The sequence below is a fragment of the Petromyzon marinus genome, chromosome 26 (genome assembly GCF_048934315.1).
Source record: "Petromyzon marinus isolate PM22_M1 ecotype Great Lakes invasive population chromosome 26, UKy_Petmar_22M1.pri1.0, whole genome shotgun sequence".
In the NCBI taxonomy this organism is placed as follows: domain Eukaryota; kingdom Metazoa; phylum Chordata; class Hyperoartia; order Petromyzontiformes; family Petromyzontidae; genus Petromyzon; species Petromyzon marinus.
Genome location: NC_133692.1, coordinates 5,070,566 through 5,088,496, shown reverse-complemented (window position 1 = coordinate 5,088,496; position 17,931 = coordinate 5,070,566). Strand labels below are relative to the sequence as shown.

Below are 17,931 nucleotides of genomic sequence, written 5' to 3'. Positions count from 1 at the left end.
GAGGGGAGGGGGCAGGGGGCAGGGTGGTTACTATAGAGGAGAGGGGGCAGGGGGCAGGGTGGTTACTATAGAGGGGAGGGGGCAGGGGGCAGGGTGGTTACTATAGAATGGAGGGGGCAGGGGGCAGGGTGGTTACTATAGAGGGGAGGGGGCAGGGGGCAGGGTGGTTACTATAGAGGGCAGGGTGGTTACTACAGAGCCGTGTCAACATGAAGTGGGGTTGGGGGGTGCATGTGGAGTTAGGGGGAAGAGGAGCTATGGAGACACAGAGACGCTGAGAGGGGAGACACATGGGGGAGACAGAGGGGGGGGGGACACAGCGAAGCTTAGAGGAGCAATTTTAATCGGTTATGAATTGATGCGCGTTATAATGAATTTGCATTCACCACCTTTGCATAAACAGCTCAGCTGAGTCTCAGACCCGCGTGGCCACTGACGGTGGATTCCGGCTACGGCAATGACCAGCGATAAGCGATGGCCAGGACTGACAGCTCTAACTCTCTCTTGGCCTCCACTGTCATGAGTAGTTATAAAATCGCATCTTCGTGTCTGCAGTGGCCGACGATTAGGCACAGAGGCAATGATTTATTACGTGTTATGTATTATTATTATTTTTAAGTGTGGTGCGATGTTAACTACCTCGCCTGTCATACAGGAGATCGTGGTTTTGATCCCGCACCTGACGCTTGTATATTTGGAGTTAACGTGTCTCTCTCTCCATGGTCACGTGGACTTTTCTCTTAGGTCCTCCGGGTTTTCCCCTCCATCTTTAGAATGAGTATTTGGCTGCTATAATTTTCCACATGATAAGCCACTTCGTTGAGCTATCATATTTGGCCAGATTGCATCTTAAAATGAGCTGTATAGCTCAGTGGGCCTTACCTGGTTCAATAAAAATAGTTTCGTTTATTACCCTATTTTTCCAACACAAAGTGTTCCTTTTAATCAACGGGCAGTTCACCAGCAATTGATTTAAGCAAGGCTGACTGCTGATGAGACAATACATGTCGAAACTGGTCCAGAGTGTGCTTGCATTCAACCAATGCTGCTTAAGAGATGTACACCCAGGAGGCCGTGCGCCCGATGTGACGTGTAATTTTTTGTGTATATATGCGGAGAGACGAATATGGGACGGGGCGTGATGGCTGCTTATTTTTCTGTCACAGAATGAACGTCTGGCCTTCCTATCGCACGACTCTTGGGGTACTTATCGATTAGGGGACTTGGTGTCTCAACATGGGCTGCTACCGGCACGATACGGGGAACGCCAACATGGGCACTGTGGCCACGTGGCTCCTCGCTTACCCTGGGTTTGACCCTGCTCGCCTTGGTCTTGGAGCTAGGGACCCTCGTGGGTGGAAGAGGAGGCCCAGGGGTCGGCCTCGTGTCTGCATCGGAGCGGCCGTGACTGTCGAGACTCGGAGATCGGCAAGAGCTCCATCTGGAGCTTTCCCAGGAGGGATCCCTGCCAAGGGGCACTTTCTACGAAACTTGGGAGTCAGGAGGGACCCCTAGGAAAGGGGGCTCGCTAGAGGGCTTTGCCAGGAGGGACGTTAGGTGTTGGCGTCGGAGGGCTGTTGCTGATACGGGCTGTCTCGATATATCCTGCCACACTTGGCTAGTCTCGAGGTTTGGGCATTATTTACCAAACACATGAATCTGGCAGCCCAGGTGATGGAGGAGTGAACATTGCGACAGGTAGCAACAACTCTGGAGTCTCTTCGTGTAGAAGTCAGTGGCGTCGTGAACTGGGCAAACACGTGCCCTTTCATACCGCGCAGCCAGGAAATGGCACGCAATCTGAGTCTCTGTTTGCGCAGCACTCCTACGTGTGTGTGCGCGCATTACGATCAGTGCATATTGTTTGTACCGTGCATGTGTGTGTGCGTTAGTGTGCTGTGTGTACAATTGGTATGTGTACGTGTGCACAGATTGTAACAACTACCAGGACATCTTCCGCAGTGTGCTGGCAAAGGCCTTGGCAAAGGTATATTCCCCATCGCCTTGCCAGACTCGCTGAGGCCTTGGCGGTCTTGCGCGGATGCCATATTCTTTGTCAGGCTACTACAGCAGATGGAATTTCAAAGGGACCTATATCTCTCACTCATTGACCTCGTCAAGGGCTATGATGTAGACAAGGGATCTGGGTTGTTCTTCATGCTTTTGGAGTCCCTGAGCCTATGCCCATAATCATTAAGGACCTTCATGATGGTGGGCAGGCCCGGTGAAAAGTTGTGTGGCCGGGAGTCAGAGCCATTCCCTGTTCACGTTGGGATGCGTCAGGGGTGTCCTCTGGCTCCCACATTATTTAACATCATCTTCAACCACGTCGTTCGAGAAGCCTTCCATGGCTGTACCAGTGGGATTTCGATCTGGTACATATACAATGGAAGGCTGGTCGAGGGATGGCTCCCTGCTGGTTCACCATGTTATGTATGCTGATGATCTGGCGGTTGCTGCTCACTCTGAGAAAGAGTTGGAAGTTCTGCTGCTGAACCTGGAGCGTGCCACGAAGAGGTGGAGCCTTATCATCAGCCCTAGCTCTAGTTTGGCAGCAGAGGTTTCACCCCGAATCAGCCGAGGATAATTATCTTTTCGTGAGCTGCGTAATCTTGTGTGGAAGCTATCTTATCTGTCGCCACAGTCATGCTTTCTCTTCTCTTTGCTTGTGAAACATGGACCCCTCGAATGGAACATCTACCTCAGTTTGAAGCTTTTAGGCTGGCCTTCCTACGATCCATCCTGGATTTAACCAGGCTGGATTGTGTGAGCTCACAAATATCTGGACACATTCCCATCAATGAGCTCCTCCTGCGGACAAGGCTGCGTTGTCTGGGTCATGAGGCCCGCATGCCCAGCCATCGCATGCCCAAGCAGCTTCTTTTCGGCCGAATATAGGGAGCTGAACATGCGCAGAGCGGCTGGAGAAGAGGCGGACTGATGCTGTACAGGGGGATGGGGAGCTTGAGTGGACTTCCCAAGCGGTGTCAAGATAGGCCTCTGTGCACGAGGCTTGTGAAGGATGCTATTGGGCAGTTGGAGGCAGAGGAGCGACGCAAACACTAATGAGCAGAACGCCGGGCAGGTGAAATAGAGCAAGTTAGCACAGTGGGGGGCACAGGTGGTGCATCTTGCAGTCATCTCAATCAGTCAACCCATGGCACCTTGGTCTGCCCCGTGACCTTCTCTCAGCGAGCCTTCGATACTTAACGTAGCTGCAAAGTGCACATCGCCTGGCACAAGCCACTTCGTGGTGAATGGCGGTTGTTGTTGCTGTTGGAGACTCGATACATCACGCGCAGTCAAATACGTTGAAGTACTCGCTAATAGGACTCGCCCCAACAGTCGATTACAGGCTATACGGGGGATCTTTGTCATTTTGTATGAGTGCTTGTATATGTGTTCATGTTTGTTCATTAGTAAGCCTTAGTGTGTGTTCATTAGTGTGTGTTCATGTGAATATGTGCATTTGTGTTCGTACATGCGATAGTGCGTGCATGTGGTCACGTGGGTGTTCACTCACCAACTTCTGCTACCTGTTTGTTTATTTATACAACAGCACAGTAGTGAGAAACCGTTCAAGTCACATTCCCAACAAGAGCAGAGTGCACACGGCATTTTATAAATAAACCTGCAACTTTTCTCGGCAATTACCCCTTCCATCACTACGGGGGGAAAAAAAAATTCCAAAAAGATTTGTTTATTTTGTATTCCCGCAATGTATGTATGTTGAACTTCTTTCGCACCGTGCATGGCCAACCCTGCTAATCGGAGGTGCGGGGGGACATGTATATTATTCATGTATATTATGTCTCGGCAGTTTAGTTCAAAAGTGGCATGCGTCATAGCTAAATAAAGTGTATAGCATACCAGTGTGGAAATTATACACACAGTTGTCTGTGTTCTTAAACGGAGAGACGTCTGATGCTTACGCTGTGGCAGAGCCAAATGCAAGCGAAGACGTCGCTTTACGCAGCATCGTGAAAGCATTTCTCAACGGAGCAGCAATCGTTGGGGAAAATATTCCACCCCTTGTGGCCAATGCATCACGGCGTTGCCTGCGGGTAATGTGCGCCCCGTCGATAAGGATGCCCACGCAAATTCTTACCCACGAACCTCTCGCGCCGGTTTCGTTTCTGGGCGCCGTTCAGTGACGTCGTGTGGTTTCATTGGCGTAAGGTTAACCATCTCGGTCGTCGGCTATCTCGCTCTTTCTCTCTCTCTCTCTCACCGACGTGCTTGTTTGAACGCGCGGCGTGGGTGCTTGCCTCGCTCGTTCATCACGACAGCTACGGTGCCCTGGACGCTCCAGTCTCGCCTCTTTCTCTCTCTCTCTCTATCCCCTTCTCAGAATCAGAGGATTTTGTTGTTCTTGTCAGAAACTTACATTTATCCTGGAGAAATCAGATGAGCTAAGAAACTCTTTATCTTCCAATAGGGGGCGGGTCAGAAAGTTACAACAACAGATTTAAAAACAACTATCAGAGTGTAAAGTATAGGAAAGGCGAGCAAATCACTAAAATTAAATACGTAAAATACTATGCGTGACAGCTCGGCCTATTTCATCATGAGTATTATTACGACCGAGCCACGTTTTAACTGTAACTTTGTGGGAAATTATCGGTTGGTTGTGATATGGGCGGACTGGATCCCGCCGTGATGAGCAGTGGCTGTGAGCATGAGCAGCAAGACGCCTTGGTATCACAATTAAACCAAAGATCCCCCGTATAGGGAAATGTTAACCACCTCGCCAAGTATACAGTACGATTCCGAACCTGACCCCCGCTGTATATTTGGAGTTTGAGTGTCTCTCCCCCCGTGGTCGCGTGGATTTTTCTCCGGCTCCTCCGGTGGTTTTTCCCTCCACATTTAGCAACAACGTGCGTTTGGATTATTTGGCTGCTGTAAATCTCCACGCCCGACCGCCGTTGTCTCCCCACATAGCCGCACCAAGGTATTCATTTGAGGCTGAGTCGACCGAAGCGAGGCCGAAGACCGGTGCAGATAATCGTCACTGGTGCTGGCCGTGAGCGGGTTTCGAACTCGGGTCGCCGGGTTCGTAGCGCAGCGCGCTAACCGCTTCGCCACCGCTCCTCACACAAGACAAACATACCCACATGAATACACAAACACCCTGTAGATAATTGCACCACCCCTTAGCACTGTTGTTCTAACACAGAGCAGGCAGAGACATAACACACATTTCGAGTGTTCACGCTGCGAGTCCCAGAGCACGCACCCACACAGCAAACATCCCTCCCAGACATTCATCGTACTAATCGTGTTGTGTGTAGCGTAGGCACGAGTACTCGCCATTCCACCAACCCCCATCCATAACCAGTTCACCAACAAAACACGATCGCTACCCATAACCAACTCGTCAATCGGCCACGAGCACTAGCCCTACCTCTAACAAGAATCAACTCGCCAAACAGCCTCTAGTACTAGTCCTACTTCTAGCTACAATTAACTAGCCAGTCAGACTCTAGTCCTAAATCTAGCTACAATTAACTAGCCAACCAGCCACTTGTACAAGCCCTGTCACTGACCCTAACCCTAATTGGACAACAAACCACGAGCATCAACCCTGCCCACTGACCCTGGCCATCTAGAGGGTGGCTAGGAGATGTTAACTACCTCGCCTGGTATACAGGAATCATTGGGTGCGATCCCGACCCTGACGCCTGTATATATTCGGAGTTTGCATGTTTTTTTGCCCGTGCTCCAGTTTTTCCCCCCCTCCGCATTCAGAAACATGCGTTGGCTGCTATGAATTTCCACACGAGAAGCCAACTTCGAAGTGTGGCCAGGCCGCTTCTGGAAAAAGAGCTACAGCGCTCAGTTGAGGCCTGACCTGGTAAAATACCAACAACAACAAAAAACATAGTTTGACAATAATACCTTGAGAATATTCGACGAACCATCACCAGCAACCCTCGCCATACGGCCGATCCTCAACCCTGATGAACCATCACACGCGGGCACTCCCCCTCACCCTCATCGACAAACTCGGCACTCTCACGGAGCCCCCACCCAGCCTTAACCCCCCCCACCCTCCTCCTCCTCCTCGCCCCAAGGGCCCTCTTCATGTTCTTCTATTTCTCGTGTTATTGTTATTGCTGGGCGAACCCCCCCCCCTCTCTTCTTGGCTGCCCCTCGACTGCCCCTCGACTGCCCAGCAGCGCGGCCACTCTTGTCACGCCCAGAGGGGGGCGGTAAGGCAGGCAGGGGGGCACTTCGGTGGAATACTTTTTTTAGATTTCGTGAAATGAGTTCTCTCGCTCGCCGCCGTCCGTGTCTCATCAACCCCGGAGGCTGCGATTCGCGTCGTCTCCAGGCGATGCGATTGCATAACGCACACACAGATGACCTTTAAAGCATTGTGTGCGTGTGTATGTATATATACACGAACATGTACTTTTAAATGGGAGCGGTGGCGCAGTGGTTGACGCAGTGGTTAGTGCGCTGTGCGATGTTAACCCGGCGTCCTGAGTTTGATTCCCGGCCACGACAAACATAATGATGATGATGATGATAAGTTCTATCAGAACCCGTCGTGGGCCGGGAGCGTAGGTTGATTCAACTTTAAATGAGCACCCGGTGTGATGTGTAAACATCGGTAGGAACAGGGTATACGGGTGCGGCTTGGGCGTGTTGGAGACCACAGCATCGAGCTGCGAGTCGCGTCGGCCTTAAAAGGCGCTCGCTAACATCACTTGCCCGAACAGTCTACTCAAGGCTTTACGGGAGATCTTTGTCTTTCTGTGGCCGCGTGTGTGTGTGTGTGCCAAGGTAGACTGCGGGGGGCTCAGTGTCAAATCTCAGCACATGTCACAGACAGCAAGCTCGCTCCGTGGAATCCACGTGACGTGGATTTATGCGAAACCTTAACAACAATGGGAGCGGATCAGTGGCGCAGTGGTTAGCGCTCTCCGCTTTAACAGTCTGCCTTTGCTGGGCTCAATGATTGACCCACGGCTAACAGCAGTGGTGAGCGAAGTGTGAACCTGTCCTGGGTACTCTCCCACCACCCATATATAGCAGCTACTACGACATAGTAGCTACTACATAGTAGCTACTACATAGCTACTATGTAGTAGCTACTATGTAGTAGCTACGGGCCCCGCACTTTCAAGGACCCCGCGCTAAATGCTTTCAAGCTATCAATTCCAGTGCAGTGATTCTGCACTTCCCGAATTACTATAGCACTATACTGCCTTCAACTTTTATGAACGACCGGGTGTTTAAGGTTAGCGATTTGTCGTATTATCTGGCTGTATAGCAAATGAAAAAAATACAATTACTTTACTGTGCAAGTTAACAATTTGTGTTTTAATATTTACGTGTTTATTTATTTAGGCTCCCTTTATAACATATGCTACAGGCCCCGCACTAGCTTAATCCGGCACTGCCTTCACCAACATGCGCTGACCCGTATGGTGAAGTATGGACAAACAACTCCCATGATTGGTTAGGCGTGGAGAGAGAGGCATTCGCCGTGTCGCATGGCGAGAGTGTGTGCAGGGGATTACCGAATTTGTTTTCGTTTAAACCGCGTGGAGGTGGAAAGCATTGAGAATCTGTATGTCATGATTTCACAGCAGTGTTAAACAACTTAGCTGTGTGTCCTAGCCGCGTGCTTGGGGTGGTAAAATCACGTGTAGTAGTGGTGTGGTCATATTACCTACCACGTGGTGGGGTGGTATAACCACGTGTAGTAGTGGTGTGGTCATATCACCTACCACGTGGTGGGGTGGTATAACCACGTGTAGTAGTGGTGTGGTCATATTACCTACTACGTGGTGGGGTGTATAACCACGTGTAGTAGTGGTATGGTTATATTACCTACCACGTGGTGGGGTGGTATAACCACGTGTAGTAGTGGTGTGGTCATATTACCTACCACGTGGTGGTGTGCTATGACCACGTGGAGTGGTGTCGTATTACTTACCCCATGATGGGGTGATCTTTGTTATGCACTCCAGGGCGTAAGATAACTCGCCCAGAGGAATGCATCACGAAGTCGATTTTTTAATCACGGGTTTAATGACCTCCCTCTCACGGTTCTACCCATAACGCAATGCGCCGACAACATGTTAAGCAAATACTTTTCGTACGAATGAGTTTATTTAGTGGTGCGGTTTCCCACGTAGTGGTGAGGAGTGATGCCGTGGTGCGGTTTCCCACGTGGTGGTGAGGAGTAATGTCGTGGTGGTGCGGTTTCCCACATGGTGGTGAGGAGTGATGTCGTGGTGGTGCGGTTTCCCACATGGTGGTGAGGAGTGATGCCGTGGTGTGGTTTCTCTGCAGCAGGTGGAACCGCACATCTGGCAGATAAGGAGCATCATGATGGGGATGACGAGGATTGTGATCATGGCGATGATGATGATGATGGTCGACGTGATGGCTACAACGGGGGCCTTGGCCCGGACTGGGATGAGGTAACCACCTTGTTATTACATCGCCTGTTTGCGCTTGAACGATTGGCATAGACTAGTCCCCCCCCCCTTGCCTACGCCACCAACTTCAGCGATTCGGTGCATTTTCACGCTGCCATTCGTGGTCCTGATTCGATTCGAGAGTCTATGAGTTGTTTTTATGTCGAGGTGAGTGTAGTGGCCACTGGCGTGTGCAGGAATCTCGTGAACCAGTCATAATAATGCTGAGTTTAATCGCGTCTCATTTTATGTGCTGCGTCTTTGTTCGTGCAAATCGTGGGTCACAATCGACAAGGAACCACAAGCAAGCCGAAAGACAGTGGTGACCTGGCACTACCAACAATAGCCCAAGCTCTGCAGTCCTCCGTATGTTAAGATTTTTTCAGTCAATGATTGAGTGTTTCTTTATGCATGTGGGAGGAAACCGGAGCACTCAGAGACAATCCACGCACAATAGAGCCTGCATGCGGTGTGAGTGGACTAGTGGCCATGGGAGGTACTGACAGGGAAGTCAGCCTACATTGCGAATGTCCTAGTGGCCACGGGAGGTAATGACAGGGGAGTCAGCCTACATTGCGAATGCCCTAGTGGCCACGGAAGGTACTGACAGGGGAGTCAGCCTACATTGCGAATGCCCTAGTGGCCATGGGAGGTACTGACAGGAGTCTGCCGGTGGAGGGAGCGTCCAGATTCAGCGAGAAGGTTCGGGAAGGGGGGCGTGGCCTCGTGTTGATATATAAGGGAGATGCGTGGGCAACTCGGGGCTGTTGCGGTGGGGATCTCCGCCCGATGTCAAGTGAACGTGTCTTCAATAGAGTGCCATCTCAAGAGAAGTGTGTCAAGTCATCATTACTAATGCAAGGGGGCAACACTCTATCCCATACAGAAGGGACAGTTGATATGGGTCCACACTTTACTGCCTCCACAGTGGTGGATTATAGACATGCATAGCCCCCACTGCCTGGCGTACGCTACGTACAACTTGCACGAATATAGAGATACAGCAAATGGATTATTATGGAAGTGTGGTTCCAGCGTTTTCAGGGGGCTGCATAGTGCAAAGTCAGGGAGATTTCACACACGTGGCATATATTTTTGAAACCCCAGGGCTTGTAAGGTAGCAAGGAGGTAGCAGCAGTACAGCAAGTGGGTTTATGAATCTGCCTGTGTAGAACTTTGAGTGTTCACTCCCTCGTATGCATGCTGTTTTGTGTCCAGGTTCTCCACTTTCCTTCTACAAGAAAGCAAAACTTTCTTTCATAATCTGACCAACCATTCCAATGGAATAGGACCCTAAATGTATGTGTGTATGTTGAACTTTTTTGTACCGTACATATCCAACCGTGCTAATCGGAGATGAGGGGGAAGGACAACAAACTGAACGTAAAAAAGCTGTTCTAAAGAAATTAGTTTTCAATTTAGAAATGAGTTTTCAATTTAGAAGAAAATATTCATACTGTAACTGCTTAGTTACCCAGGAAAGTCACAACTCATTTCTTTAGAACTGCTTTATGTGTTTAGTGAGTTGTCCCTTACCCGCACCTCCGATTAGCGTGGTTGGCTACGTACGGTGCGAAAGCAGTTCAACGTACGGCACGTGCACGTGCATACATTGCATACAATGTGTCTTTATCAGGAGGGTCATGCCACGTTGAGATATTTGGCCAACACCGATGATGGTAGGGTGTGCTTTTAGCTATTGGAAAGCATCGCAGAGGCCCGAGGAAGCCCACGCGGAACAGGTGAAGAACATGCAAACTCCACATCATAGCAAGGACCTGATTCGGCAATCGGACGCAGGTCCTTCTTGCAGTGAATGCGTTCCCACTGCGCCACTCTGCCGCCCCAGAGTACGGGAGTTTAAAGACTCGGCGAGGCTCTCCCAGGTAAACAAGTGGCATCATCCCGAATGTTAATGTTGATGAGACCGTTACGAGCACTGCCCACGTTGCAGTGTCTCTCCTTCCCTCCCTGTGAATCCGCCAACGTGACTTCTCATACACAATTCACGATGTTAAACACGATCCGGCAGTTCAGGTTCGCGTTGCTCAGAGGATCGCATTGTGCTTTCCCAGTGCAGTGATGCTTGTGTACAAAATAATAATCAACAATAACACGAATTAAGCAGGGGTGGAGCGGTGGCGCAGTGGTTAGCGCATTCCGCTTATGAAACCTAATTTTGGTTCCCGGCCACAGCTGACATCAGTGGCCGGGAACCACATCTAGCACCGTGCCTAAGTGACTCCGTGTGAGGATGTGACCTCACCTCGTCTCTCCGTGACCCCCAGTGGCTCTGTGTCCTTCTGTGTCCCCGAGACCCCGTGTGTTTCTGTGTCTCCGTGTGTCTCTATGTCCCCGTGTGTCTCTATGTCCCCGTGTGTCACCGAGACCCCGTGTGTCTCTGTGTCCCCACGTGTCTCTATGTCCCCGCGTGTCTCTATGTCCCCGTGTGTCTCTATGTCCCCGTGTGTCCCCGATACCCCGTGTGTCTCTTTATCCCAGTGTGTCTCTATGTCCCCGTGTGTCTCTATGTCCCCGTGTGTCCCCGATACCCTGTGTGTCTCTTTATCCCAGTGTGTCTCTGTGAGCCCGTGACTTCCTACTGACTCCTCGTCCGCACCCCCCCTCCACCCCCCTGCACAGGTGGGGGAAGTCACGGACAGCGCGTACCTGGGCTCGGAGAGTGCGCCCAGCGAGACGGAGACGCTACCCGACGAGGAGACGAGCGTCACAACTCGGGAGCAGCACCAGCAGTGGCAGCAGTGGGAGGTCGCTCCCTCTCCTGTGCGGCTCCTTTTTCTACAACTGCCGATTCTCTCCTCCTCCTCCTCTTCATCCTCCTCCTCTTTGCCTCCAGACATCAGACCTTCCTCCTCTCCTCTGCGGATGACGAGTTACGTCCCAGCGTGATTGTCCCCAGATCTTTGACCCCTTCCACCCCCGTCCCAGCGTGATTGTCCCCAGATCTTTGACCCCTTCCACCCCCGTCCCAGCGTGATTGTCCCCAGATCTTTGACCCCTTCCACCCCCGTCCCAGTTATCACCCTCCCCCCTTCTTCCCTTTGTCGCGTGAATCAGAGATCAGTCGTTACACACGTACGCGCGTAGACACACACGTGCACACACGCATGCATACACACCAATGCCAACACCGGCCATTCGCCACTAAGTGATGATGACGTCACCACGGCGCCTATGCCAGGCCAGGTGCACTTTACGGCCACGCATACATACATACACACTTACACATATACACACGTACGCATACATACAAATGCAAACATCCCCCATATAGCCTTAACAGACTGTTTGGGCCAATGCTGTTAGTGAGCACCTACAGTGAGGGCAAAAAGTATTTGATCCCCTGCTGATTTTGTACGTTTGCCCACTGACAAAGAAATGATCAGTCTATAATTTTAATGGTAGGTTTATTTGAACAGTGAGAGACAGAATAACAAGAAAATCCAGAAAAACGCATGTCAAAAATGTTATAAATTTATTTGCATTTTAATGAGGGAAATAAGTACTTGACCCCCTCTCAATCAGAAATATTTCTGGCTCCCAGGTGTCTTTTATACAGGTAATGAGCTGAGATTAGGAGCACACTCTTAAAGGGAGTGCTCCTAATCTCAGCTTGTTACCTGTATAAAAGACACCTGTCCACAGAAACAATCAATCAATCAGATTCTAAACTCTCCACCATGGCCAAGACCAAAGAGCTCTCCAAGGATGTCAGGGAGAAGATTGTAGACCTACACAAGGCTGGAATGGGCTACAAGACCATTGCCAAGCAGTTTTGTGAGAATGTGACAACAGTTGGTGTGATTATTCGAAAATGGAAGAAACACAAAATAACTGTCATTCTCCCTCGACCTGGGGCTCCATGCAAGATCTCACCTCGTGGAGTTGCAATGACCATGAGAACGGTGAGGAATCAGCCCAGAACTATACGGGAGGATCTTGTCAATGATCTCAAGGCAGCTGGGACCATAGCCACCAGGAAAACAATTGGTAACACACTACGCCGTGAAGGACTGAAATCCTGCAGCGCCCGCAAGGTCCCTCTGCTCAAGAAAGCACATATACATGCCAGTCTGAAGTTTGCCAATGAACATCTGAATGATTCAGAGGACAACTGGGTGAAAGTGTTGTGGTCAGATGAGATCAAAATGGAGCTCTTTGGCATCAACTCAACTCGCCGTGTTTGGAGGAGGAGGAATGCTGCCTATAACCCCAAGAACACCATCCCCACCGTCAAACATGGAGGTGGAAACATTATGCTTTGGGGGTGTTTTTTTGCTAAGGGGACTGGACAACTTCACCGCATTAAAGGGACGATGGACGGGGCTATGTACCGTCAAATTTTTGGGTGAGAACCTCCTTCCTTCAGCCAGGGCATTGAAAATGGATCGTGGATGGGTATTCCAGCATGACAATGACCCAAAACACACGGCCAAGCCAACAAAGGAATGGCTCAAGAAGAAGCACATTAAGGTCCTGGAGTGGCCTAGCCAGTCTCGAGACCTTAATCCCATAGAAAATCTGTGGAGGGAGTTGAAGGTTCGAGTTGCCAAACGTCAGCCTCGAAACCTTAATGACTTGGAGAAGAGCTGCAAAGTGGAGTGGGACAAAAATCCCTCCTGAGATGTGTGCAAACCTGGTGGCCAACTACAAGAAACGTCTGACCTCTGTGATTGGCAACAAGGGTTTTGCCACCAAGTACTAAGTCATGTTTTGCAGAGGGGTCAAATACTTATTTCCCTCATTAAAATGCAAATCAATTTATAACATTTTTGACATGCGTTTTTCTGGATTTTGTTGTGGTTATTCTGTCTCTCACTGTTCAAATAAACCTACCATTAAGATTATAGACTGATCATTTATTTGTCAGTGGGCAAATGTACAAAATCAGCAGGGGATCAAATACTTTTTTCCCTCACTGTATGAAGGCCGGCACAGCACAAGAGGGGGTAGGTAGCCAGCACCATGCCCGGCTGCCTTTGTCTTCATGGTGGCGACATTTACACACCGCACCAAGTACTCATTTGAGGCTGAGCCGACCTTGGGGAGACCCACGACCGTCACTGGTATTGGCCATGAGCGGGAATCGGAACTCTGCTCGCTGGATTCATAGCACAGCCTACTAACCGCTACACTACCGCTCCCCACATGTACACACACACACACATGTACACACACACACATGTGCACACATACATGTGCACACACACATGTGCACACACACATGTGCACACACACACGTGCACACAGAAACGTGTAGCCAAATAAAACCATCTTCCCGTGCGCCGTGACGGTGGTTGAGGCGGCTTGCTGAACACTGCTCAGTCTGACCAACTCGTGATTTGTCCTTATTAATTGTTCACTTTGCACATTCTGTTCACGTTTGCTCGAACTGAAAAACGTCTTGATGAGCATTTACAGCATTGAAGAGAAAGTGAAGCGCGTGCAAAGTACATCGCGATGGCTTCGTGAGTCATTCAACCAGTCGTGGATCTCTCACGGCTCGTAAATCTAAATAATAGATATAACAATAATAATAAATTACTCGTATTATTGTTGTCAGGAGGAGCATCCGAAGGATCACGACCGCCGTCCGCGGCACAGCCGCAAGGCGGCGAGCGCCGAGTCCGGAGCCCCCGCCGACCTGGGAGACGCCTTCGAGTCCAGAGCCCCCGCCGACCTGGGAGACGCCTTCGAGTCCAGAGCCCCCGCCGACCTGGGAGACGCCTTCGAGTCCAGAGCCCCCGCCGACCTGGGAGACGCCTTCGGCTACCTGCAGATGGGTGGCGAATCCGCCTCGCCCTCGCACGCGGAGCTTGGACTCCCGGGGGCGGAGGAGGAGGAGGGGGGCGCGGGCCCCGTCTGCGGGGACCGGCCCCGACACGGTGGAACGCCGGGGCCCGACGCGACCGCCTCCACCCCGCCGGGGTCGGGGAGCCAACCCGGCGTTGGCGCTCGCGTCGGTCGCGGCGACCTCCCAGGCCGCCACGCGCCGGACGCAGGTTACTTGTCGAGGGCTTCGTCCGCCGCCGCGGTCGATGGCAGCCGCGATGTGCCGGGCGGGCGCGGCGTGGGGGGCGAGGCGCCGCTCCCCTCTGATGCAAGGCGAGTTCTATTCATTGATTAACTCATGCGGCGAGGTTTTCATGGTGGCGGTGGCGATGGTGGTGTCGCGGTCGGCGCGCTGCGCTACGAACGTGGTGCTGGCCACCCACCCCCTCGTGTGCCGTGCCGGCCTTCATAGCTGCTCGCTAACAGCACTTGCCCCGACAGTCTGGTATAGGCTACACGGGGGATCTTTGTCTCTGTCTTTGGCGGCGGTGCTGTGGCGCGCTCCGCGATCGTCGTGTTTCTGTGCCGCGAGTTGTCCGCCCTGACGTCCCGACCCGGCAGCTCCTCAATTCGACCGGGTCCTCCGTGTCGATTGTGCGGGGGAGCTTTGACTCACCGTACTGCGCCACGCTCATGCAGTGCCGATCGGTGGAGGGAGGAGACAGGTCCATTCATTATTTACAAAGACTTCTCACTGACTTTAGAAAACCACCTCAAATCGAACTGTTATTTATTCGGTGAGTTCACCGTGGCGTGAATTTTGTACGTTAATTGAACTCGGCCTATTGTATTAACTTGAGCGCGTCTCAAACCACGACTTGGGGTCACCTTTCGGGGCTGACTCGGCAAAATAGTTGGACGCACGCACGCACGCACGAGTGTGTTTTCACAAGCACGGCAATTGTTTGGCGAACAACATCCGCGACTTTGGCGTCTTTCCGCGACGTGACCTCGTGGCTGCTGCAGTGAAAGCAGACAGCGGCTTTGAAGCTGGCGGGGTTGCCGGAGCGGGGTCACCTTGGGCGCTGGGAACGAGCGACCGATCCGAAGCTCCGCTGCCTTTATTATTCTCTATTTTAAAATTATTGCTGAGCTCAGGAGCCCAAAGGCCCCCAATAGCCAAGCGGCCAGAAACAAGCAGCGCGATTAGAGTTTTAAGACGTATTCGGGTTCAGGCGTCTCTTGAATGGAGCAAGGTTATTATCGGAGAAAATGATGGGAGGGAATTCCAAAGTGGAGCAGGTCGAGGGAAGAAGCAGAGCTATTTGCATTGTGACCTGCAGTTTGGTGAGTGGGTGGGTAAGTGAGTGGGTGGGTGAGTGAGTGAGTGGGTGGGTGGGTGAGTGAGTTGGTGAGTGAGTGGGTGAGTGAGTTGGTGAGTGAGTGGGTGGGTGTGTGAGCGAGCGAGCGAGTGGGTGGGTGTGTAAGCGAGTGAGTGAGTGAGTGGGTAAGTGAGTGAGTGGGTAAGTATGTGGGTGGGTGACCTGCAGTGTCGTGAGTGACTGTATTGTTGTGACCTGCAGTGTGGTGAGTGGGTGGGTGGATGGATGAGTGAGTGGGTGGATGGGTGAGTGAGTGGGTGAGTGAGTGAGTCGTTGAGTGACTGAGTGGGTGAGCGAGTGAGTAAGTGGGTGAGTGAGGGAGTGGGTGAGTGGGTGGGTAGGTGGGTGAGTGGGTGGGTGAATGAGTGGGTGACCTGAATTGTGGTGAGTGGGTGGGTAGGTGAGTGAGTGAGTGGGTGAGCGAGTGATTAAATGGGTGAGTGAGTGGGTGTGTGAGTGGGTGGGTGAATAATTGGGTGACCTGAAGTGTGGTGAGTATATTGTTGCAACCTGCAGTGTGGTAAGTGGATGGGAGAGTGAGTCGGTGAGTGAGTGGGTGGGTGAGTGAGTGGGTGAGTGAGTGGGTGGGCGAGTGGGTGAGTGAATGAGTGGGTGAATGAGTGGATGACCTGCAGTGTGGTGAGTGAGTATATTGTTGAGACCTGCAGTGTGGTGAGTGGGTGGGAGAGTGAGTCGGTGAGTAAGTGGGTGAGTGAGTGGGTGAGTGAATGAGTGGGTGAATGAGTGGCTGACCTGCAGTGTGGTGAGTGAGTGTCTTGTTGTGAGCTGCAGTGTGGTGAGTGAGTGTCTTGTTGTGAGCTGCAGTGTGGTGAGTGAGTGTCTTGTGACCTGCAGTGTGGTGAGTGAGTGAGTGTCTTGTTGTGAGCTGCAGTGTGGTGAGTGAGTGTCTTGTGACCTGCAGTGTGGTGAGTGAGTGAGTGTCTTGATGTGAGCTGCAGTGTGGTGAGTGAGTGTCTTGTTGTGACCTGCAGTGTGGTGAGTGAGTGAGTGTCTTGTTGTGAGCTGCAGTGTGGTGAGTGAGTGAGTGTCTTGATGTGAGCTGCAGTGTGGTGAGTGAGTGTCTTGTTGTGACCTGCAGTGTGGTGAGTGAGTGAGTGTCTTGTTGTGAGCTGCAGTGTGGTGAGTGTCTTGTTGTGAGCTGCAGTGTGGTGAGTGAGTGAGTGTCTTGTTGTGAGCTGCAGTGTGGTGAGTGAGTGTCTTGTTGTGACCTGCAGTGTGGTGAGTGAGTGAGTGTCTTGTTGTGAGCTGCAGTGTGGTGAGTGAGTGTCTTGTTGTGACCTGCAGTGTGGTGAGTGAGTGAGTGTCTTGTTGTGAGCTGCAGTGTGGTGAGTGAGTGTCTTGTTGTGAGCTGCAGTGTGGTGAGTGAGTGAGTGTCTTGTTGTGAGCTGCAGTGTGGTGAGTGAGTGTCTTGTTGTGAGCTGCAGTGTGGTGAGTGAGTGAGTGTCTTGTTGTGAGCTGCAGTGTGGTGAGTGAGTGTCTTGTTGTGACCTGCAGTGTGGTGAGTGAGTGAGTGTCTTGTTGTGAGCTGCAGTGTGGTGAGTGAGTGAGTGTCTTGTTGTGAGCTGCAGTGTGGTGAGTGAGTGAGTGTCTTGTTGTGAGCTGCAGTGTGGTGAGTGAGTGAGTGTCTTGTTGTGAGCTGCAGTGTGGTGAGTGAGTGTCTTGTTATGAGCTGCAGTGTGGTGAGTGAGTGAGTGTCTTGATGTGAGCTGCAGTGTGGTGAGTGAGTGTCTTGTTGTGAGCTGCAGTGTGGTGAGTGAGTGAGTGTCTTGTTGTGAGCTGCAGTGTGGTGAGTGAGTGTCTTGTTGTGAGCTGCAGTGTGGTGAGTGAGTGAGTGTCTTGTTGTGAGCTGCAGTGTGGTGAGTGAGTGTCTTGTTGTGAGCTGCAGTGTGGTGAGTGAGTGTCTTGTTGTGAGCTGCAGTGTGGTGAGTGAGTGAGTGTCTTGTTGTGAGCTGCAGTGTGGTGAGTGAGTGAGTGCCTTGTTGTGAGCTGCAGTGTGGTGAGTGAGTGAGTGTCTTGTTGTGAGCTGCAGTGTGGTGAGTGAGTGAGTGTCTTGTTGTGAGCTGCAGTGTGGTGAGTGAGTGAGTGCCTTGTTGTGAGCTGCAGTGTGGTGAGTGAGTGAGTGCCTTGTTGTGAGCTGCAGTGTGGTGAGTGAGTGAGTGTCTTGTGAGCTGCAGTGTGGTGAGTGAGTGAGTGTCTTGATGTGAGCTGCAGTGTGGTTTTATATTTTTTATTCGGAGGCAGTCGTGTACTAGAAGCTGTGCCTGGGGAACATCATGTCCATCAGTGCGTGCGTACGT

The 17,931-nt window shown here is 51.5% G+C and overlaps 1 protein-coding gene across 3 annotated transcripts in view; it reads left to right on the top strand.

Moving 5' to 3' along the window:
* The window catches only part of LOC116946204 (uncharacterized), a 59,731-nt gene that overhangs the window by 25,172 nt on the left and 16,628 nt on the right, over nt 1-17,931 (top strand). Inside the window, exons 5-7 of one of the 3 annotated variants that reach the window (XM_032961182.2) lie at nt 8,311-8,441; nt 11,082-11,222; nt 14,023-14,564. In XM_032961182.2, the coding sequence (XP_032817073.1) occupies nt 8,311-8,441; nt 11,082-11,222; nt 14,023-14,564 (814 nt within the window). The remainder of the gene's footprint in view (nt 1-8,310; nt 8,442-11,081; nt 11,223-14,022; nt 14,565-17,931) is intronic. The other 2 variants (XM_032961184.2, XM_032961185.2) reach the window with 2 other exon arrangements.